Here is a 25575-nt window from a genome sequence, read left to right as displayed (position 1 = left end):
TGAAACACAATTTTCAGAATAAGTGATAAAAGCTAATGTCAGTGTATACGTATCACATTCATTAATCTTATTAACGAATACACGAGTTCAAGGCAGTCCAGCGATGTTACTTTTAAGAAGGGAGAACTTGCAAGTAAATAAATAAAAATGTAAAACAAAAACTTGATAAATTTCCTAATTGGTTCGATTGAAATTTCTGTGCGGTTTTTATCATTAATTTTAGCGGGAATTACTTTGAATCAATGAACCTTGGCCTTGATTAGGCTGACATGGACGAAACTAAAACTCAAGATGCGACTTCCAGCTGGTAATATAACAGCTGTCCCTTTTGCAACTAATTTGTCGGCACGACTTGAGATTTGCTGCCATGATGTGAATATGATATAGCAATCAATACAAGATGGCCAATACAATATAAGAGTAGCAGAAGCTCTTGCGGCTGTTGCTGAAATGGCTGTGAAATGCCTGAAACAATTTGTCATTCTACCTCAAGGAAGAAATGGTTCTTACAGTTCTCAGAAGTGTTTACTGCCTTTACGATCATTATGTCGGACACTCAGAAGAAGAAAGAATGGAAAGGGGTTTCAGGACCTGAGTCTTGACAGATCTTGATGTTCGCTGTATTTCGAATGGCCATATTATATTCATAAAAAAAAGGGAAAAATTTATGCCCTCGAGTACATGAAACAGTACAATAAATATACAATACGTTATTATCATCATCTGTTTATTCAACTTAGGTTCACTCCCTGAACAGTCAGTGGGTTCTAGGAGGGTGTACAAATATTATTATTTTTTTATATACAGCATACAATTTTATACAAATTTTCGATATTTAAAATAATGACATTAATTAATTAGAAAATTATATTTACTTAATAGCAATTAACTTTAAAATAAAATTTATATTAAATTAATATTGTAATTATATATACAGCTTGACCAACATATTTCTTTTGTAATTGTCATTACAATTTGCTTAGCTTTTACAATATATTATTATATTAAATGATTTTCATACTATACATTTCTGATATAAATAACGTTCAGATTTTATAGTAGTTCTGGTGATTTGGTACATAATTTGGCTTATGTATGTTATATTTTTTTCCAAACTTATTTAGATCTGTGGAGAGGGTGTTGAAGTATTGAATCATGTTACACGGGAACATTCCTTTTAAGGAGTCCAGGGTAGTGAGCTTTATCTTAAGTGGAGGGTGCTGGCTCTGGTGGGTTTCTATTCCTTGCTTTTGGGAGTGAGATAATATCTTCTATCGATGGGGCATCAATCTGGCGGGTTAGCAACTTAGCGAGTGTGGGCAGGTTTTTTTTTTTTTTTTTTGAGAACAGGGGATTATGCCTAGATTGACTAGAAGAATAGATTTCGAGATGGTGAACGGGTTCCCTCCCAGACGGTTCATCCACCCCAGAATTTCAGAAGTATAGGAGTGAGACACCTATCAATATACTGATAGGTGTCTATCACTTTGATGTTTTGGCAGCCTACGAGCCCTGGCGGATAGCCCAGAACGCAGAATAGGTCTCTTCTTCTTTATCTTTAGGAAGTGATCTTTGAAATTTAAGTGTTCATCCCACGTTAGCCTTAGGTCAGTATGCGATGAAACTTTTGGAATTGTCTTGCCATTAACTATAACTAGATATCATTCTTGGACTTCCTCTTCGTGATTGTCATGTGGGCTGACTTGGCATTGTTTAGTTGGAGTCCAGCTAGCTGTAAATAGTCTATTAATTGTTGAATTTGATTGAAGGTTTGATTATTAATTTCTTGAATCTGTTTTGGGTCTTTTGAAATAATAAAAAAATTTGAATCATCGGCGAAGGAGCTGAAATTTGGATGTGCTGCAAGGAATGGCTCAAATAGAATTGCAAAGAGGGCGGTCGACATCATACATCTATGCAACGGGGGGTCCCTGAAGGAACCCCCGTTGCATAGATGATTTTCTGGTGAGATCCATTTGCTATAATTAACTCCCTCCGGTAGGTAAAGACTCCAGGATGCTGACTATTTGGTGCCTTGAAATATTCTTTTAGGATGCCCGTTAAGAGTAGGAATGGATACAGTATTATAAGCAGATTTAATATCGAAAAAGATAATGTCCAGTTAAGCTCTGTCATTCAGGCTCTCAAGAGAGTATCGAGGAGATTTGAGGTAGTGGACCTGTGGTGTAGGACTGCATGGAGGTAGAGTGGTCGGTGAGAAAACAATGTTGGATAATTACTGGGTGTACTAGTTTTTCAAAAATTTTTAACAAAGTACATCCTATGGAAATTGGACGGAAGTCTTTGGGAGTCTTGGAGTTTCCAATTTTAGGGACTTGTTTGACGTAATAAGATTTTCAGAGTTCATGTATGGCACCTGTCTTTAGAATCTTCCGGAAGATGTTAAGGAGATCCACAATGTACACAGAGCACACCTTGACAATAAACAGTGTAACGCCGTCAGGTCCAGTTGTAGTCTTGTTGGGCAGGCCATTTATCACGTCAAGTAGTTAGCGTTTTCCGGGTTAGACTAGGCAGGATTGAGGTTTCTGTGGTCGCATCTGCATGATAAAAAGATATGCGTATCCACTCCTCAAATAGCTTTCCTTCCATGTTAAAGTGATTGTTGCATTTAGAGGAAATTCTCCGGGACTTCTTAATTTGGGATTAGATGTAATGTTGATGTGCTCCCCTCTTGAGGCGCAGGAAGTGATCTCTCTTTCTCCCTTTTAAAGGTTTCGTGGTCTGTACTGCTTCTCGACTTTACCTATTTTCTATATGCCCTCTGCTTACATCTAAAGGCAGTTTTCATATCCGGATGAAACCACCGCTGGGTTCTCTCACTAATTCTGACTTGTTTAGATGCACCAATCATGGCCATATGTCTCAACTGCTCAGCTAAAGACTGGATTGCCTCTTCAGTAGATAATGAAAATAAATTATTCCAATTAATGGTGGAGAGATGGTTGATGACTATTTCAGGTTTCAAGAATTTTGTAGAAAATATCAGTTCAGAGTGGGTATCCCAATTATAATTTCTAATTTGAGTTCCTGATATCGTTGGTATTGAGAAGGCACAGGTGAGTGCCTTCTCAATAGGTGAGTGATCTTAAGAGAATGCGAGAGTTGGGCAGGTTATTACAGTTGGGAAAGTTGCGGAAAACAAGGTCTAAAGCTTGACCTGCTCTCGTCGGCGCTAAAGTGTAAAGTATGTTCAGTGTCTAATGGCGCCAGAGGTTTCCCCCATCTCCGCGTTGTTTTCATTGTGGGTGTATCACTTCACTGGGAAGGCAAGAGATTTAAAAGTGTGTGGATCATATGAGTGTGTAATGTTATGTACCCTTGTTCTTCTGGCCATTTAGCTGCTGGACCCTGCTGAGGCCAAAGGTTGCCCGCAATTTGCCCCGTGGAGGCAGACCAGGTACACCAGTAGTTTAAATTTATACTCTGGCAGGTCCTGCCACCTAGTTTCCTGAGATTTCAGTGGCTGGGTCCTAAAAAAAAAAAAAAAAAAAAAAATTGTATGGAGATATTGCACTAGAATTGGAAAAGCCAAAATGGTGAGCGAACAGTGTAATTTAGATACGGTTATTTTTTTACGTGTGGGGCATTTGCTTGCATGCAGATAGAGTGGGGTGGGGAGAATAAAGATTGGGGGGGGGATAAAGACGGACCGAAGAATGAGGTCAATAAGGAAGACGACCCAGGTGGAATCAGTGCCCATGCCCCACGAGAAGAGTGGGGTCGGCGAGAATCGTCGACGGTGTGATACGTCTTCTGAGGTCCAAAGAATTCAAGGTTAATGTTAAATCTGGTAGAGCTTTAACATGTTTTGGGACAGGCATATTGAACCTCCTCCATCTGCGCGGTAGCACAGTGGTATCGTCACCGTGCTCCACACCGGGTGGAAAAGGCATGGGTTCGAATCCCGTCGATGACGCGAGGAACTTTAATGGACTTTTTTCACTCCATAGTTTCACTCCATAGCTGTTAGGGTAACTAATAATAAGAATAGGTACATGTATACCAATGCTAGAAGTATAGTAAATAAATTTGATGAATTTAAAGTGTTGGTAAAGACATCAAAGGCGGATACTGTTTGGATAGCAGAGACGTGGTGTCACACAGATATAAGGAATGCAGAACTGGAATTTGGGGAGTACAATGTGTACAGAAAGGATAGATAGGAAGGGAGGAGGTGCTATGCTGTTAATTAAGAAAAACATAAAATCAAAAGCAGTGCACTGTTGAGTCACTCTGGTGTGACATAGCACTGTGAAAGCAAAAATAAGAGTAGGAGTGTGTTATAGGCCTAATGACTCGAATGAGTACAATGAACAATTGTACAGAGAAATAGAGTGGGCTAGTAAATCAAAATGTCTTATAATGGGGGGATTTTAACTTCCCAGATATTGACTGGAACTTGTGGGTTGGTCACTCACACACTAGTAAGACTTTTGTGGATTTATTGGATGATTGTTTTCTGCAGCAGCATGTTCGAGAGGCAACCGGAGAGAGTAATACTCTTGATTTGGTTATCAGCAGTGATCATTCGTGTATTAAGAATTTTCAGATAAAGGAATCACTAGGTTGCAGTGATCACAGTGTACTGATGTGGGATTTATTTAAAGATTTAATTACCATCAGGGGTAAAGGAAAGGGTTTTTGCTTCCGTAAAGGTGAGTACAGTGATCTCAGACAGATTTAAAATTCTGTACAGTGGGATCAACTGACGCTGTTACCAACAGTAACATCGTCAGTTGATCGTCAAGGAATTAATTGTGGATGCTACTAAAAGTTTCATACCTATTAAGAAATATTGTTCAAGGTTTAGGCCTTAATGGTTATCAAATGAACTAATGAGACTCGTGACAGAGAAGAAAAATGCATGGCATGCATATAAATTATCAAGCGACTCAAAAGCCTATGGCAGATATAAGTTAGTCTGTAATCAGGTCACAAAGGAAGTTACACAGGCAAAGGCAGATTACGAGAAATCTTTGGCAAAAGATGCTAAGAAAAACAGCAAGGATTTATTTACTTATATAAACGCTAAAAAGAAGGGAATGAATCTGATTGTCCACTTGATATCGATGGTTCGACTGTTGATGATCCTGCTCAGATAGCAAACAAACTGAATGAGTATTTTGCATCTACATTCACACATGAGGAGTTATTAAGGTTTGAAAATGGCAGAAGGTTATCAAATTGTAGCAGAGTGCTTAATGATTTTGTAATAACTGAGAGCAAAGTGGAGGAGAAATTGTTGAAGTTAAACATAAGAAAGGCACCTGGGGTGGTAGGATCTATCCAGTTATATTAAAAGAGGCAGCAAAACAACTAAGCAAACCCTTAGCCATAATTATGAGAGCACCCTTGAACTCAGGGGAGGTCCCCACGGACTGGAGATGTGCAAATGTATCACCCAATTCACAAAGGGGGATCGAAGGGTGACACGAATAATTACAGACCAGTTAGTTTAACTTCTGTTCCGAGTAAAATAATGGAGTCACTGGTTAAAGATGCATTGCGTGATCGTCTAGACAAGACTGCAGCAATAATTCAGACACAGCATGGGTTTGTTAAGGGAAAGTCTTGTCCGACAAATTTGATAGGATATTATGATGTGGTTACAAAGGAACTGGATGCAAAAAATAATTTTGATATCATATATTTGGATTTCAGGAAAGCTTTTGACACTTGCGCATGGAAGACTATTGTACAAATTGGAGCAGAATGGTATTAAGGGTAAGTTGCTACAATGGATAAAAGTATGGTTGAGTGGGAGAAGACAGAGGGTGGTAATCAATGGGTGCTGCTCTTCGTGGACTAATGTTATTAGTGGAGTCCCACAGGGTTCGGTGTTGGGTCCTCTGTTGTTTTGTATATTTATCAATGATATTGATGAAGGTATATCAGGCTTATAGTGTCGAAGTTTGCAGATGATACAAAGGTTGGCAGGGTTGTTAATGGCAGTGTGCTACTGCAACAGGATCTAGATAATTTGGGTAGATGGGCTAAGAAGTGGCAAATGAAGTTTAACCTTGACAAATGCAAAGTACTGCATATGAGTAGAAGTAACCCCAGAGAAACGTACCAACTGTTTGGTACTACACTTAAGGTGGTAGAAAATGAAAAAGACCTGGGAGTAATTGTGCAATCAGATATGAAGTTTTCTGAGCAATGTAGACAGGCTGCCAGGGCAGGTCATGGGGTTTTGTCAATGATATATAGGAATTTTGCTAGCAGGGAAAAGAAGGTGATTGTCCCTCTGTATAAGGCAATGGTCAGGCCAGGCCTTGAGTACTGCGTACAGGTCTGGAGGCCTCATTTTAGGAAGGATGTCGATTTGCTTGAGCGTGTACAGAGAAGGGCAACAAGATTGGTGAGGAGAATGAAGGGAAACTCTTACCAAGAGAGGCTGAAGTTCTGCAAATTGCAGTGGCTGGAGACTAGGCACCTGCGCGGTGATCATCTGAGGTATATAAGGCCTTGGATGGGTTGAGCACGCTGAATTCTGATGGGATCCTTCCACTTGTTCAGATTACGAACCTAAGGGGGCATAAATTCAAATTAAGAAAAGACAGATGTAGAATAGATGTGCGGAAATTTCCCTTTAGCCAGCGGGTGGTTAATTGTTGGAACAAACTTCCATCTGTCGTTGTGGAAGTTGATAAGTTAAATAAATTTAAGGAGGAACTGGATAGGAATTTGGAGGGAATGGTGTGTTTTTTTTTTTGTTTTTTTTTTTGGCTGATGCTGCATAAGCTCATACACTTGCTTTCTTGCATCACATGCCACTACTACTACTACTACATATTGCGTGACCACGCTTAAACAGAAGCTTGTTTTTACCACAGTACAACAAGCTTCTGTTACGTATTACCACGTAACCCGCATCTCTCTTCTCCCATTGGCTGAATAAATATCATTAGGAGGAAAATTATTTAATGTATAGAAAGAGGAAAATTGAAGTTGGCTTCATGGAGCCGGAGGTGGATTTGTGAATAACGTCATGTGAAATGAAAAAATAGAATTTAAGCTTAATAAAATCAGTTTTATTTTATTCGGTATTTTCATTTACAATCAACAATAAAGGTTGGTGGTAACCTTCATTGTTGCATGTTTGCACTGTTCTTTTCGATGTAGATGGCGGACATCTGCCTCTAATTGATCTTGCTCGCGTTTACGCTTACGACTCTTGCGTTCCGCCGCTGACTTTGGTGCTTGCTTTTCAACGTTAGATTTGTGATTTTGTCGAAATCTTTGAACACGTTCAGTTGATGTAACTTTCGGCATCGTCACAACTTAACTAAATGAAACACAACCGAACTGCTCGACAAATGCTAAGTAACTGAACGAAGTAGTTACTTTAACGAGTTGTTCAACTCTCAAACTAAAAACCCGATTTGAAATATAGTTATATATCCTTGTAGAGAACTCAAAGGGCAACATTTTTGTTCCTTACTGTTTTTGTCTAACATTTATAGTTTTCAAGATATTGCGAAAACAATCTTGAAAATGCTTGAATTTTTCAACTCTCTCAACTTTGCATCATCATTACCCGGGAACCATAAGAGCTACATCAAAACTATTCATAGATGTAAAAACTACGTTTCCTACTGAACAATTTTGTCGCTTACTGTTTACGTCTATCTATCATATTTTAGAAGTTATTGAGAGTGAAAGTAACCAAGACGCAACGGCAAATAACCAAAATGTGAACTTTTTAGTTTTTTCGAAAAAAATGATATTAAATATCAAACTTTTTCTTGCATATTCGTCGACGGCATTATATACCCGACAAAATAAGTATAAATTGTTTATACTATTATACTTATCGGTCTGACTTTTCGTGACAGCCTGAGCGCCGTTGGGTATCCCTAGCAAAGACGTTATTCATGTCAAAAAAAAAAAGGAGAACATGAAGAATGGGATAATAGAAGCAGAAGGGATTAAAGAGGGAAGAGTGTGGGTGGATAGACTGGTAAGAGTTGATCCACCCAAGTTTAGGCGAAATGAGGGATTAGGTTGAGGGTTGAAATGGCACAGGTGCAGATACTCCTGCATGGGTACCATTGGCCCTGAGCTTTGCAAATCCTGCACTCCGAGGAGTGCCAGCAATCCCGCACCATGGATGGTGCTAGCAGTGACTGTTGCCATAATTCCAGTAGGTGTTGGTTTAGTCTGAACTTTGCAAATCCTGCACTCTGAGGAGTGTCCGCATTCCAACATCAAAGATGGTGCCAGCAGAAATTCCTGCACTTCCAGGGTTATCAGCAATCCCGCACCTGGGATGCGAGCAGTATATCCTACCCTAAATGGGTTTGCTTGAGTTCACTGTTATGTCAGATGTTTGAAATTTTTCTGCTCAAGTTTGATTTCATCCCAAGGGCGTATTGTTCAACCTCGTGCTGAGTTCTGCTCTTCTGGCTTTTCTTAGGGCAGAAACTTCCTGCGCATAGGTTGCCAGCGCTTTGTAGGAACTTTCTTCTAGTAAGACAGGGAACTCATTGTTTCGTGGATTTCTGTGAGGAACTTAACCCTGCTGTTTTCGTAGGTGGGTACTCATACATGAGGTGCCCCAGGACTCCTCTTCGCCGCAGTGGCATCGCAGGTCTCTATCTATGCCAATGGCTGTCAACTTTTGTCGAAAGGGACCATGTTCCGTGATTAAGAAGGTTGCCTGCAGCCCAGGTTGTACCAGGGAGGAGGCGGCGGCAGCTTTGGGTGGGTTACTTTGATTGTTGGTATGAATAGTCGGGTGGTTTTTTTTTTATTTTTTTTATTTTATGAAAACTACAAACACGAGAAGTATTAGGACCTATAGTACTTAGTATCGTGCTTTGGTTGGAGGTTGAGAAGACGAGAGAAGATATTTGTTGACATTAGACTTGAACTTCTGTAGACTGTAATTTTCAGGAAAGACATATGAAGAAAGGTTGTTCCAGAAAACGGCAGTTGAATGAATAAACGAGGAAGATGAAAATTTGGTTCTGTGAATTTGAAGTTGGACAGTAAATGGATGTTGGCTGGTGGCAGCACGTGTTCGGACTATTTTGAAAGAGAGCGGGAATTATAGAAGCCAATTCAGAAGAACAGTGCCCATGGAAGTATCTGTAGAAAAGGCATGCAGCAGAAATGTACGTCTGTGAGACAGCGAGCGGAGAGAGACTGTTAGAGATGAGTCATTAATTAACCTAACTGCCCTCATTTGAATGGAATCTAGAAGCCTGAGAGAGGTTTTGGGAGCATCACTCCAGATGTGGGAACAATATTCCATGGTAGGGCGGATTTGAGATTTGTACAGAGTGAGTAGCTGTTCAGAAGAAAAGTAACGCCGAAAGTGGAAACTAAGTTTTTTAGACGCAGAGGGAGCAATATTTGTGATGTTCTTATGCCAAAAGAGATTAGAAGTCAGGGTAGTTCCTAGTAGAGATATGTGACCTTGTCTAGAAATCTGAGTGTCATCTTCGATGACACTCAGATTTCTAGACAAGGTTTCTCAGATTTCTCACCTAATCCCTCATTTCACCTATACTTGGGTGGAAGCATAGGAGAAGAACCCTTTTTGCGATAAAAAACACCGCTTTAGAAGGATTGAAATTAACTAAGTTATCTTCACCCCATTGGAGAATTATCTGGAGGTCAGCATTTAAGGAATTGGTAGTACATTCCAGAATTTGTAGCTGATTTAGCAGGGCAAGGTTTCTCAAACTGGAATGCAATGTGCTATCATCAGCAAAACTATGGATAGGATTTCCGGACAATGGAGGAAAATAGTGGAGGAAAGAACTGAACCTTGGGGGACACCAGCATTAGTGAAGGAGTTAGAAGACTGAGAGCCATCTACCATCACCCTCAGTGAACAGTTAGAGAGAAAACTGGATAACCAAGTTTCCCCATTACTGTTACCATAATTCCAGTAGGTGTTGAGTGATGTACCTTTTCTCTTATTTCACGTCGTTTGTTAGATTTAGCTGTAAGTTTAGTAGAATAAGCCTCTTTTGACAACCTCAAGGTACAACGGTTGACAAGCGAGCACCTGCAGTGCAGGGGCGCTAACAGTGCGGCACACCCTGCAGATTGATAAGAGCATAAACCTTTGTATTGAGTTTAGCTTTCGCTTGTTTCTCTCCAGCGTGGCTTGTTTAAACCAGACGGTTAGGACGTATATGGCTTTATAGAAAAGTGCCAAGGCTTTGTGCTTCAGCCCCCAATCCGCCCTGCTAACCCGTCTTATCATGGCAGCATACCTCTGTATCTTTGTTGATAAATACTTGAGATGGTAGTGAAATGTTGAGTCCCGAGTGAAAATAGATGACTAGGCACTTTACTTCTGTATATAGACGGATTGGGGTGAATTGTTGGTGGTATTCGCATTTTCAGTCTTCCCTTCAGGAGGCTTGATTTGGTTTTTTCACCTGAAATTGGCAGGTTATGCTTGACTGCCCAGTTTCGGAGTTTGTCTAATGCTCTGTTAGCTATTCTTCCAAGTGCCGCTCTGGCATCTGCACGTATAAACAAGACCAAGTCGTCCGCGAAGGCCAGAGGAACAGTTTGGTCCATCCACAGGCAATCATCAAGTACTATGGACCAGAGAAAAGGGCCAAGGATAGAGCCCTGCGGGCAACTCCGAGAGATATGCCTCGATACTGTCTGGAACTTGTTCATAACCTGGACCTTTCTGTTATTTAAGTAGGTTTTCAGACTGTTGTAAAGGTTTTTATAAACTTTGGCCAGGCGGAGCCTCCGTAGAAACTAGGCCACCATAGGTTATCAAAAGCCACTACAAAGTTCACTATAATTGCAAGGGAGTACTTGAGAGGAGAGTGCGTCGCTTGGGTGATTAGGCTATTGATAGTATCTTCCGTACAGCAACGTGAATTGAAGCCATATTGCTTTGCCGATGAGAGTTGGTATTCTCCGTAGTAGGCAGAGAGTTGGATTAGGAGGTGTGCCTGAAGCTTAGCCAACACGGACAGAAGAGCGATTGGTCGATACGATGTTGGGGTTTTGTGGTGGCTTCCTCGGACTTTTTAAGATCAGTTTTAGAGTTGGCGTTCTCCAAAATCTTGGGAAGATCTGCCAGCACCAATTTAGAAGACTTAAGAGGGTAACTGGGTAATTCTCCGCAAACCTTTTGACCACATCGACCTCGAGGTCAGCACCAGGTGTTTTTCCTTCCTTCATGTTGTTTATTGTCAGACCCATTTCTATTATTGAGAAGGGGGCTCCACGGATTCCGGGCGGTAATCGTGGTTTTGGTTGATTATTTCTTGCTGCTGTCGTGGCATGACAAGTTCCTCAGTGGAGTATATGGTGTCAAGGATGAGGTGAGGGACGAAGAGTCGTCCGAGAGCGTCGTGTCAAACACTTCACCGCGAGATAGCTTGTTTGTCACTATCTGGAAGACGATATCCCTGGGGGGTTCTTGTTCCCAGAGGTAGCAACAAGGGTGTGTCAAGATTTCCTTTTTGCATTTTCGGATTTCTTTGGTGTATTCATTTCTGATGATGCGGTATATTTCCTTGGCGGCAGCCACTTCTTGAGGAGGAGGAGGAGGAGAGCTAATTCGTGCCCGCTGGAAATTTTTTCTGGCATGGTGAACTTGCTTCCTGAGACTGGAGGTTTTGATTCTACCAAGGAACTGCGTAGCGATATGACCTCCTGCGTGGGATGGAGAGATCGCAAGCGTTTCTTATAATGTTTGTGATGGTCCGTACACAGTCATCTGGGGAAAGTGCTTTGTTTGCTGTCCTCAGGTAGCCACCTGGAGAGCTCCAAGGGAAAGCGCTGCCAGTCAGCTTTTTTGGTATTGTATCTGATTGGAGAAGTACGTTCCACAGAGCGAACCACTGAGAATGAGATCGCTCTGTGATCTGACGTAGTCCATGATTCTTGGACGGTCCATCAAGCCAGCTTATTGGCTAAATCCGGAATGGCAGCAGTGACGTCAATGGTGCTCTCCCCGAGGGGGCCGCTGAAAGTGAGAAGGTGGTCAGGGCGATTTAAAACCTGGAGACCTGTGGTGACAATCTTCTAATTGAGTTTCGTTTCATTAAGATACAAGGGGCTTCTCATTAATGTGAAAATGCTCATCGGACAGATTTCGGCACCCTTAATTTGGAAAAAAAAGTGCTGCTGGCGCGTTCCACCGCCTGACCTTCGCTCCATTGCAACATCGGAAGCAACCACAACCCACCTACACATCACAGACCGGTTCATCTCTTATCAAAGGCTGCGTATTGTGGAAAGGCTAGATACGGACCTACAGAAGTTTGCCTCTGATCGCACCCATAAGAACAGGAGATTTGGCATCTGGAACTACCATTCCTATTCAAGATGCAGATAAATCAAAGGTCTTCTGACCTCAGTGTTATTAAATCATCTGCCAAGCTCATCGGAGTCCAGGTTTTTGACAATCATAGATACTAACAACAATGCAACTTGGAAATTTTTTTCTAGCGCCTTACGCAATAACTAGTTTAGTTACTTCTAGTGCATGTAAAATTACACCGTCTGGATCCTATGATATGTCCGTTAATTCGTGTAGCTTATCAATTAACCAGTAAACAATAAAGATTCTCTTTCTCTCTCTCTCTTTAACTCGAAAGTCAATACAACAGCAGTTTAAGGATTAGGAGACCAACAAACCACCAGGAAAACGCTTGTTCGTGCAGCTAATCCTAAGCCAAAGCTGTCCTCCAGGAGCAATACACCTCTCCACCTATCCTGATAAAGCATTGGACATTACTGAAGTGGCAGAACGTGTTTTGGGGTGTGACGCATGCCACAATGAAGTTCGGTTGAAGTAGTATGATGGTATCAGCTTATTTTACGTGGTTTTAGTTTGGTCCACTTGTTGTCATCGACGAAACCACCACTGCAGCTCTGTATTGTGACATTCTTAAAATTTTCTTAGCTTCACTGTGGTAATTCCTTGGAGAGGGACTGAATTTATATCGGAATAGTAACAGTCCATATCACAGAGTACAGCCAGTACAATGGTTTTTGGAAAATAATATAACGAAATTGGCATTTTCACCCGACCCCATATATGAATCCAACTGAACACTTTTGGGATGCTTTAGAATAATAATTGATAGCCGGAACAAGTTCAAGCACAGAATTAATCAAGGTTCTAGTTTCCACAGGCTTGTAGTGATACCAAAAGCTGGAAGAGAGTTACTGATGTCCATTGAGGATCATACTCGACATTTAAAATGTCGAGTATAATTTATCTAGTAATATTGCAACTGAATACAGATTTATTTGTATTCAATTATATATTCTTTAGTCAATTATTTCTTGGAAGTAATAGGGATTTCCTCACCTCCACCCTACTCGCTTCAAAACGGCCCAAAAAAAAAAAAAAAAAAAAAAAAAATGTGTGTGTGTGTGTATATATATATATATATATATATTTTTTTTTTTTTTTTTTTTTTTTACGAATACACACATGCGTGCGCCCAAATGTTGTGTTAACCAGTAGCGCAGGTCAATGAAATTATGAATAAAACTAGAACAAAGATGTATTGATAATTTTTTATCGTATGAGATTTTTATAACCACTATAAAATATATGCTTATGTAAAATTCAAACATTATATAAACATCGAAAAAATTTTTCTTTTCAAAAAATATGCACGATCTTCACAGTTTTCGGAATAATACATTGACGTCTTCCCCCCCCCCAGAGTTGAGTTAACTGATTATTTATCTGATCATACACTGCAAAGTAAGAAATAGTATTTTATAATTTACTTACATTATTTCTTTCTTAGAAAAGGACAGTGAGCGTATGTGCTATTTACTATGAATTAATGCGCGATAATATTTTAAACACGGGTGGAGGGAAATGGAAGAATGAAAAAGAAGTTTACTTGTTTGTTATGGAACTCAACTTAGTAATTTTGTTTCTTTATTTGCTACTAGGTGGAGCTAATCCTCCAAGGCGATGCTGTGGCACGCCAGATGTGGCAGATGTACGCCGTTTTTGAAGAAGTGTTTGGCAAACAGTCTGGACACAAAGCCGTTGCTACTCCCGTTCCCTCATCGTCTGCCGCAGGAAGGAAAGACGATACACCATCACAACCCCCTCTGCCGCCACCGAAGGACGCGCGCTCCCAGACCACCCCACCCTCGTCAAGCAGTAGCAGCACACCCGATAAGAGGGTTACGAAGTTCACATTGCCTGACAGCAGAATACAACAACATATCCAAGTCACCCGCCTGCCAAAGAGAATGCAAATGCACACTACATCCGGGTCAGAAAGTTCAGGCACAAGCGATTCCACAGGTCATAAAGGCCGGACTCCAGATAGAAGTAAACCTACCTTCAACCCTTTGTTGGACACTATCAATACTTTAACTACGAATCCCGCCCATTCTGACGACTCCGACCTTGACATGATGTATAAAGAGGTCAAATTTCGAAAGCGTGACGAACCCCGAATTGCCCATCCGGTTCAACACCACCATTTCATAGGGAGCGACCGCGAGTCTGTCGCCGGTTATGCGGGATCGAACTCTGTGGACAGTGGCTATAAGAGTCTTTGTACTACTCCGGAAGTAGTGGACAGCTTTGGTTCACCGGAAGTGGTCCGGAGCAGCTCAAACACGAGTGACGACACTATTGAATCCACATCGGCCCATCGACGGAGGATACGGCGACATAGAGGCAGTCCAAAACGAGATTCATCCGGTACCAGACTCGGAACAGCGGTCCTCCGGAAACATCATTCGAGACACCGGTGCGAACGTCCCGAGGTCGCCACTGGTTTAAATGACGTAGCACTGGACCACTTGATGTACCTTAGGCAATCATTTCTTGGAAATAATAGGGACTTCCGCCCTTCCCGACGACGTCTTCCTCGTTCTACAGCCACCACTCCAGGAGTCAGCAGTCAGGGAGAGACTTGTTCCACTCACAATGTCATCTTCTGTGCAGCCGTCAGCTCAGAAGACAATGCAGCTCCTTCTACGTCAAGTTCCGTACCACGAAGAGATCCAAGAGATCCGGAAAGACAAAGGTTTCTGTATCACGATGCGGAGTACTATGACCTTGAAAGAATGGAGGAATATCCTTGCCGTCATGTACCGACATGGACAAACAGAACCCTTCAAGAAGGAACAGTGAACAATCTCAAAGTCAATGGTAAGGCTACACCATTTCTTGATATAAAATATATATATATATTTTTCTTCCCCTATATTGTAGATACTTAGCGTGTACATAGGTGGTTAAGCTGTATGCCGCCCCTACAATTTGGAAAAGTCTTGAACCGGATCCTGTCACAGTCCGAGATGATATTTATTTACTCGAAATGGACTTTTCGTGTAAATATTTCAAATCACGAAATTCACGCTAACTGCTTCGTTCAACTGCAAATGCAGTCCGTTTAGAACAACAGAGAAAAAAAAACAATATTATAATTAAATAGAAGTTAAGTACTCGCATAAATGTTTTTTTTTTTTTTTTGTAAATTATGAAATATTTTATCAATAATAGCAGCTTTGGGGGGGGGGGGGGGGAAATGGACAAAATATTTCGTCATTCAGACTCTGAATGGTTAAATTTTTTATTCAGTTTTGCAGTGTCATAACTTTTTCGGTCGTAGATCTCCAAAATAAAATATTTGTAACCCAATCAAGTTTTGCCCTTTCAAAATAGCAGATTTAAAAAATAAAATGAAAAATCTTCCCGCCCGTCTCTCTGTATGGAGTCCATTCGGCTTTCAGAAATAATACGGAGGGGAGGGACCCCCAACAACTTACCTTTTAGAATTAGTGTGACGGGTAAGCTTGTATCTTCTTTGCTATGTAACTCATTCATGGTCAACATAATGAGCAGAATCCATTTTCTGGCGGTAACAATGGGGCATGCAAACTGTGATACACGGATCAGATTTCATGTCTCTGGTTTAGAGGACACTGGTTACCAATTTGTTTAGTTCAGTGCCCTTTCAGTGTAAAAAGGAGTATCGGAGTTGTTGGAAAGGAAAGAGAAAGGTTCTTGAACCTTGCGTGTGCACCTGAGTGAGGGTGTTCACGGCTTTAAACCTTTTCATATTATAAATCTTTAATTCATTTGTATACAGGATAATCCAGGAGGAATAGTAAATATTTGGGAGATTATAATATCGATTATTTTAAGTAAAAACGTTCATATAAACATGTCCAATTCTCAATGGATAGGAGATACAGCTGTTTGAAAGTGGCACGCACTTAGCCACGGAGCAATATGACCTTAGTTGCTAATGCTCCTAAAAACCAAATAACAAACACAGCCATTATGAGACGTATTAAAGAACGATGACTTATTGTGTTGTGTCTTATGTATGGCGGCACCTAAACGTTAGTTCAACTCCGCCATGGTACACTGTGATGAATACAGAGTTCTGTTCTCTGAATGGCCAGATACGAGTAAGGTGTTATGTCTGCGAAGAGTGTGTCTTGTTTTGTTGTATCTGGCCACTTAGCTACTAGGGAGCAGTAGCTAAGTGGCCTAAGCAGTAGCCTAGTACCCGTCCACGCCACGAGGAGGCGGTCCACCACAATAGGAAACGAAAGTGACAAGGTAAGAATCCCGCATCCACTGGAGGAAAAATCAATTCCAGTGGATGCCAGCAAATCCAGTACCACTCCTCTCCACCCTATATCTTCTACTCTGGTAGGGCAGAGGCATGCCCCACTGAAAACTGGGGCTACCTACTCTATTGGCCCCATATTTCTGTCTTTCTCCCCCCAAGCCTTCTGCCTCCCCCCCTCTACCTATATTCTAGCGAAAGCCCTACACACCAAAAACTTAACATGTTTAAATTACCTTACGCCCATAACTTGGCCTAGCAAAACTAAGCGATTCTAACCCTACGGCGACGTGTTCCTTTCTTCTCTCTCTTTTTTTTTTTTTTTTTAATAGGTCCTAGCCGCCGAAATCTCAGGAAATTAAGCGGCAGGACCTGCCAGAGTGAAACTGGGTTCCTGGATCCACAGGGCCTCAGTAGGGGCCAGCGGCTAAATGACCAGATGAACAACGGTACAAGGCATCACACATATACAAAGTCCATACACTTTTAAATCTCTGGCTTTTCAAGTAAACTGGTTCACCCACAATGTAAATTATGCGGAGATGGGGGAACCCTTGGTGCCGTTTGACCCTAAGCACACTTTACCACTGCAAAGATCTGCTGAAATCTCAGGAAAGTAAGCGGCAGGACCTGCCAGAGTAAAACTGAGTCTACTGGGTTCCTGGTCTGCCTCCATGGGGCGTAAGTGGGGAAACGTTGGGCCTCAGCAGGGGTTGTTGTTTGTTTGTTTGGTTTTTAGGAGCATTAGCAACTAAGGCTATATTGCTCCGGGATATGCGGTGGTCATTCCCTGACCTTTCCGCATCCTCCGTATTTGGCGGTCACGGGCTCGAACCCCAGTCTAATCAAGAAGCGTGTGCTATGCACTACTGCTCCTTCCCACCTGGCTACGGAGGCGCCGCCTCTCTGCAGGGATATAGCGGCTAAATGACCAGATGAACAACGGTACACGACACTACACATGAACAAGTTCCTCACACTTTTAAATCTCTGGCATTTCCCAGCGAACTGGTTCACCCACAATGAAAGCAATGCGGAGATTGTGGAAACCCCTGGTGCCGTATGACGATAACACACTTTACCAATGCAAAGAAAAGTTACTGAAATCATCACAATAGTTAGAGAACAGGCTATGAAAAGGAAAACCCCAAAGCCAGGCACCATGCCTGGTGGACCCCCGACATTCAAAACCTGAGAAGAGAAATAATAAGACGATGAAAGGACTTCCAAACGGGCTTGGCGATATCGGCCGGCCGCTGAGGTAGCGGCCATGAGGGACAGGTATAAAGACGCAAGGACACCAAGCACAAAACTTGAGAAAATCCTGTTTCCACAGCAGAGAACGCTGACCCCTGGGGAGTGGTTTATAAAGTAGCCACTAACAGACACCCCAGAGAAGAAGTCGCAGAAGCAACAATGACCCGGTTGGGTTCCCTAACCACTACGTGGGATAACTCGGTGACCAATATCCTAAACGCCATCTTCCTGGAACAGGTAACTCCTACCCTCCCGGAACAACTGCAGATCTGTCAAGAAAATGACTCGTACCTCACTGACCAACAAGAAACACCCTTCACTGTGGATGAGTTGCCGGCGGTGGCTATGCAAATCAGAAGCAAAAAATGCTCTGGCCCGGACCTAATTGAACCGGAAATTGTGAAGAAAACGATGGAATACTGTTACTCACGTTATATAACACGTGCCTACAAGACGGAACCTTTCCTAATGACTGGAAAATTGCCAACATCAAACTTATATTGAAAAATCCATCAAAACAGCCAGAAAAACCAGAGTCGTACCGTTTCATCGTCTTACTCCCAGTTGTAAGCAAACTATTCGAGAGAATGCTGCACAAGAGGCTCCTCCACTATTACGAAGGGGAAAACCTAAACACAATGCAATTTAGATTTAAACCTGGCCTATCCACGCTCGAAGCTCTCAAGACACTGCAGGATAAAGTAGAAGCCTGTACTACCAAATATTTTCTTGTTATCGGCGTCGACTTCTCGGGGGCGTTTGACGCCATCTGGTGGCCGACCGTCCTCGCGAGACTCAGGCGGGCTGGAGTGCCTTTAAACCTGTATAACACAATCAAGAGTTACCTAACACAGAGAACGGTCGAAGTACGTGCACCGTATAGGAAGCTAACCAGACAAATCCACAGGGGATGCCCGCAGGGCTCCGTCCTAGGACCCCTGTTGTGAAATATGATTTTAGATCAATTCCTGGCCCTTGATAATGGCGAAGTCGGCGCCCAGGCCTTCGCCGATGATTTGATACTAACTGTTGCTGCTGACTCACGAGCGCAGATCGAAGAAAAAGCCAACCACGCGATAGAAATTTTGCAAAACTGCGCTACAATCCATTGCCTGCGGATTTCGCCAAATAAGACCTAATCAGTACTCCTGAAGGGCAGACTCGACCTTGCCAGGCCACCGCAAGTGAAAATCCAAGGCACCACAATAAAACTTGCTACAGAAACCAAACATCTCGGAATCATCGTAGACAAAAATCTGTCTTTCCAGCCCCATCTAAAATACATTAAACAAAAGATACGGAAATATTCTGCATTGGTCGCAAGAGGGACTTGGGGGCTAAACAAGCGGACCCTGTCCCTCTACTACAAATCTGCCTTAATCCTGGTCATCACATGTGCTTCACCAGTTTGGTACAAAAAGGTAACCACAGTGGTAAACAGAAGAACCTTGGACAGTATCCAGCGGTCAATAATTCTGACAATCACACGAGCTGTCTCTACGGTCAGCACGCACGCACTCCAGGTTCTGGCGGGAGCCCTCCCGCTGGACTTGGAAATCATTAGATGCGCCCTGACATATAATATGGCAAAAGAAATACCGTGTTCCATCCTGAACTATACATTGGACTTCGTCAACAACAGGAAGCTTGAAAAAAAAACCAGACTGCTCAACCACCTCCGACAGGAATGGCAAGATCGGTGGACAGAGTCCACTAAAGGGGAAATCACCAAGAAGTTCCTCCCGAGCGTAAACAGTCTTTCCAGAACCCGTAGTTGGGCTCCAACCGGGGCTCCACGTCACCTTTCTGCTCACCGGGCACGGGCCATTTAATGCAAAACTGTCTAGCTTCCGAATCACTGAGGATGCCCTTACCACCATCTTTGCATAGAAACGCTTCGCTAGAAGGAGAGCACTTATAGCGAACCACCATGTACAGCATCCGGAAGCTGATGATGAATCACGAAACTAGGACCGGAAGAAAACTGGAATACGCAAGAAAACCGTATCAAAATAACCTACAACCACGAACAATGACCATCACTAGCCTTTTTCACGAGGGAACTGACAACCAAGGAGACTTTGTCTGAACCAGACAAAGTGACGCAGGCCTTGACATGAACTGGATACAAAATATTCGCACTGGACCACTAGTTGGATGGCTAAACCAAATGGCCAACGCACGAACTAAGTGCAGAGGAAAATGATATATCACCAGGACCCAAGGCAGCATCCTCATAACATGCACACTGGGCGACCTGAACAGGTTACATGACCAACCATAGGACGAGACTTGCATCATGTATGACCTTACGACTGGATTTGACTCCTACATTGAACATGATTACCAACGAAGATCCGATTCAGATTGCTTGGACTCTTCACGCGCCGTCTACTGCCAATGCCTGATGGCGATCTGTACCAGGCTCCTTTGCCTGGTACCTTTCTCCTGGCGGGGAGGAGGAGACAGTCTTGTCTTCTCCCCTCCCTTGCCCACCCTTATTCTTCTTCTGGTGGAGCAAGGGCCTGCCTCACTGAACATCCTAGGGTCCCCTTCTCTATCGTCCCCATACTTTTGTCTCCCCCCCCTACTCTGCCAGCGTATACCCCACATAAACTGCAAAAACTTAATTTCGTCCAAATTAAACCGCACAAACCTCATTTGGCTTTTCTAATTCCAGCGCTCACTCTTACCGAGTTTTTTTTTTTTTTTTTTAGGTACAAAATTTTTGTCACTGATATGGTGGCAGGGCCTACCAGAGTTAAAATTTCAAACTACTGTGTACCTGGTCTGCCTCCACGAGGCCAAATGTGCCTCAGTAGGGGTCCAGCGGCTAAACGGCCAAATGAACAACGATACACAACGCTACACATATATAAAATCCACACACTTTTAAATCTCTGGCCTTCCCAGTGAACTGTTACAACAACAATGAAAGCAACGCGGAGATGGGGGGAACCCCTGGTGCAGCTAGACATCAATACACTTTACTTTACCACTGGGAGCCCAAACCGATAATACCAGCAAAAAAAAAAAATAAATAATAATAAATAATAATAAAATAAATTTTAAAAAAATATATATATATAATAGATAATAAAAAAGCAGTGATTTTATTATTTGAATTATACAAAACACAAATACCTGTAATTGACAATTTTTTTACAGTTCACAATAAATGTTCGAAGATCCTACCGTCAATCCCAATACACTTTGCAGCTGTTGTGGTAATATTACGTGTTGTTCTTCTGAGTTCGTCTTGGCGTTCCTTTATGAGGGCAATAGTATCCAAAATGCGAGCGAGCAGGCCCCGTATTTTGTATTCACCTTTTCTTTATATACTGCGCTTTTCATCCATCCCCACAAACAAAAATCTAACGGAGTGAGGTCTGGAGACCTTGGTGGTCATGAACAAAACCCACGCGGCCGATCCATCCATCGTTCAGGGAAAGTTCGATTTAGATATTGTGCCACCTACTGTACCACGGGTATAATGTGCAGGAGCTCCGTCATGCTGAAAGTACATACCAATCCTTGTAGCCAAGGGAACATCCTCCAATAGCAGTAGAAGTTCGTTTTCAGAAATTCTAGGTAAACGGACCCTCTAAGACGATTCTGTAACACAACAGGCCCAATCAACTGATTGGCGATGATAGCGCACCACAGAGAAACGATGTTGAAAATTTGTTTCTACAGTGGCATGTGGATTTTTGTCTGATCACCTATGAGAGTTACGGGTGTTGTTGATACCATCACGAGTGAAAGTAGCTTCATTGCGGAACAGTATTAATGGAATTAATCGCAAATAGCATTTACCACCGACAAAATTCTAATCGCTGAGCGTCGTCTCCTGACTGAAGGTGTTGCACCCGCAGTATGTGAAATGGATACAAGCCGTGCTCACGTAATGTTCGCCATACTCTTGTCTGTGGAACGCGTAGAAATTCTTCGTGTGCTAATAGTAGAACTACCTTCTACCGACCGAAGAATGTGTTCTATTTCATCCACATTTTGTTCATTTGCACGTTCAGAAGAAATATGAGCGCTGGGAACTGTACAAACTTTCACTGTGAACACTCTTGAATCCCGTATTCTGCGGTTAGGAAACTGCCCGACGGTATTCTCTACAAGCAGTAGTACCACTTCCACCACAAAAATCGTAAACAAACACCATATCGGCATGTGTGAAGATGTGCGGCATTCTTAACAACACCAAACAGCAGCATCAGGTTATAACTGCTTCTTGGTCACGTCTGATTCAGGGAGCTGTATCTCCGTATCCATTGAGAATTGGACATTTATGACCTTTTTTACTCAGAATAATCGATACTATAACCTCCAAAAATATTCATTATTCCTCCTGAATTACCATGTATATCCAGAAGCAGGCCCCGTCCCAAGATTCTTAAACCCACAGAGGAATGACAGTGCCCCGGTTAGAAACCACGTATGTATTGTGTCACGGAATACGTGCACCTTCTTAAATAATCAAAATCAATAAATCCCAAAGATAAAGATTATGAAAATTTCCTGATCCTACATTAAATTGAACTGATCCATGCAGAATTTTGTTAGTTTGCAGCAAAGAATTTCACCAAGTGCAGAAACATTTATCTGGTGAAACTTCTCTTTGTCAATAAGTGAAATACACTTATTGACAAAGAGGGCATACCAAGATGTCAGAGATTAATTGGTTCTCTGCATACAGCAATGTTTGGAAGTTAATTGGGTAATTAATTATTGAGGAAAGAGATAGTAAAGATTGTGACCTCGCGAAGGGGCACACTTTATTTGCAGGGTGAGGTCAGAAAGATGTGTAATGAGAACATGAAAGACTGACATTGGCTAAGAGAAAACATTTGAAGTCGTCTATATAATTGCAACAGAAAACTAGACGCAGAAATACATATACGAATCTTGCATCAGAATACAGGACATGATTAGGAAGAATGATTGTTCGGGAGAGCATTTACCAACACAAGCCACCAGTTAATCAAACATCAGAAAATATGATCACGTACCAAAAGAATCATTGGAATGTCGATCACTACAAGAATAGATGCGTTCTTAAACTCCAGTCTCTTAAAATTGCGAATTTTATACGATTGTTGTCCATAATGGCTGTTTTTTTGCTAATTTACAGCAATTACAAGATGTTTTGAAGGCGTGGAAGACATACAGATTTGATATGAGTGGAGGACATAGTCTTTCACTCATATCACTATCAGGTTAGTTGAAAATATGCTCCCAGTTTTAATGCTAGATCATGCGCAGCAAATGTCTTTTGTGTGTCTGTTGCCTGGTACGATTCCAGTGCAAACAGCCAGCGTATGTAAGGGAATCGTAAAAGTACCATATTTCTCAATGCATAGTAACAAAAGACCTATCCTCATCAAGTACTACTGTCAACAAATTTATGATTACCTGACAGTTGTAGTGTACAATATGAATTCATTTTTAATGAGATCTCCAACTCGTTTGGAGTGATTTAGCTGAAATGAATCTCTGGGCCAATGTTTTTCAATCAATACTTCTAAAAGTCAGAAACCTCACAACATTTAGTTTCGTTTAATAATATGAAATATAAAATGAATACAAATCACGCAGTTGATTTATAATTCCGTTGTTGAAAGTCAGACAGCATTTCATTTTTGTTCAATACTAAATTAGATATCACATTTATGGTGTAGATATTTTTAGCAGACTTCGTAATGCTTGAATAATTAAAAATAAGTCGTATTGACACTGTGGTTAAATAATATGATTTAATATAATCACATTACAGTCATTAATGAAAAAAAAAGAAGACTGTTTCCTAAAATTTTGTGGTTGAGAATTTTTGGACAGGCCTATTCAAACTTGCAAGATCACCCAGGACTGCTGACCAGTAGAAAAATGTTGCGTTATAGTTGTTGAAGAATATTGCTTTTGTCACTAAATATTTCAGAGATAATTTTTTTTCTATAAGAACCATTTATAAAGTTTAGAAAATCTCCCAGAAATTTAAAAAAAAAAAAAAAAATTCTCTTCTAACATCTTATTGCCGGAATTATCTTCAGTATGAAAGTATGAAGATTTAGAAATCTGAAATAACGTTAAAAACAACTATTGTACAAATACCCTTTCCTTAAATGTAATTCTACCCCTGTTATGATTCGCTTCAAATTCTTATTTCATTTTACTTTATATTAAAATAAAACCATTTTTTGTGAAAATTGTCACGAACTTGCCACGAAACAACTGGTAGATCATTAGTTCGAAAATACTGTTCGGAATGATCTAATTTTAATGAAATTAATTAGTTCCCAAAGCACATCACATTAAATTTAATAGTTACTTAAATCCCATAACGCGAAATGTTATGTACAGCAAACGTACACATTGCTATTGTACTGCACTTTAATAAGTAGTATTAAAGTACACTAGTTATTTTGTTTTTGTGCCAGAGCTATCAAAGGATAAGAAAGCTTGTTGAAAGAAGGGTGAAGAAGAGGGGGGGGGGGAAGCACAGAAATCTTAATGAGCAATTTTAATAATTCATAATGCAGTAGGGGCGGCAAAAAATGTTTAGATTTATTGATCATGTCAGAAGAATGAATCTTTCCAGCCATTAAAAAATCGTTAAATTACCATTAGTAATGTGGCAGAGGTGGGCGTATTAATGTACAGCTCTAATGTCGGCTTGCATTTACACTCTTCTGCAATTCTAAATCCCCATCCACCAAAAAGGGTCACAGCAATGTCGATGCTGCCAATGCTTACTTTGTCAGCACCAATCAATGTGATATGGAGTGCCTTTATTTCATTGCTGCTGCGACCATAAGATTACACAGATGTGTGCCACACAAATAAACTGAAGGGAAAAGATTTCGGAAGATAGAACGGCATCACCTAAAGTGACAACTTGTTATTTATCAGTCTGTAAAGAGTCTGACTGCTCCACAAGATAGTATACATTTGGGGAAAGCTATCTTTTAGGAGGGAGGAACCCCTGAGATCACTAGGATATTTTTATATCCACGTAGACCGTAGTAATAATTTCTGGAGAACTCGTTTTGTTTTGAATTTGGAACATGTTAAAACTTTTCATATTGTTGGAATATTTATTATCCCAATTCAGTTTTAATGCTATCTAAACCATTTAGATACCATTAAAACAATTATTTACGATTTGTTGTGTACGGTTCACAGTGCCTAAAATCGAAAGATGGTAGTTGTTTACAGTCAGCCCTGGATTCCAGGATTAGTTCTCTGACGGATCACTCCATCGCTTACCTTTAAGCTGTTTGCTGGTACGATCAGTGGTGTTTGAACTGTTGGTAGTTTGTCATAGGATTTCGCAATAACCTGGTTGACATTAAATCGAGAATTTATCATTAAAAAGCATATTTATCAGAAAACAGTTTATATTAAAGATATCTCAGCGAAAAGAACCATCACGAAATTCTTAAATGATTAAGAAATTCCGAGTCGAGAAGCTTATATATATGTATATATAAACCATATAACTACCGCGAAAGAGTACCGACAAATGAATCTTGCGACGCCATCAGGATGGGATTATTACGGTCTCCACCTGATGATTCTAGGGATGGTTAAGTCAACGGAGTGTACTTCGATACATTTCGTCGTATAAAACATTTAGGTAACACTGATAATACTGCATATGGTTGAAACTCTTAATCAGCAATGGGATTCAATTTCTGGATGGCTGATTCTTTGCGAA

General features: G+C 41.2%; 2 protein-coding genes across 3 annotated transcripts in view; one reads left to right on the top strand and one right to left on the bottom strand.

The window, feature by feature from the left end:
- Positions 1-25575, bottom strand: part of LOC150078186 (kelch-like protein 10) — a 252986-nt gene that overhangs the window by 16604 nt on the left and 210807 nt on the right. The window lies entirely within an intron of this gene.
- The window catches only part of LOC150078188 (uncharacterized), a 125333-nt gene that overhangs the window by 90566 nt on the left and 9192 nt on the right, over positions 1-25575 (top strand). For both annotated transcript variants that reach the window (XM_090385272.1, XM_090385271.1), the window contains one exon: positions 13939-15160. In XM_090385272.1, the coding sequence (XP_090241398.1) occupies positions 13939-15160 (1222 nt within the window). The remainder of the gene's footprint in view (positions 1-13938; positions 15161-25575) is intronic.

The sequence above is a fragment of the Mastigoproctus giganteus genome, chromosome 11 (genome assembly GCF_048544385.1).
Source record: "Mastigoproctus giganteus isolate SK-2022 chromosome 11, ASM4854438v1, whole genome shotgun sequence".
Lineage (NCBI taxonomy): Eukaryota > Metazoa > Arthropoda > Arachnida > Uropygi > Thelyphonidae > Mastigoproctus > Mastigoproctus giganteus.
The sequence above is the reverse complement of the archived record's forward strand: the minus strand, read 5'-3'. Positions and strand labels throughout refer to the sequence as shown.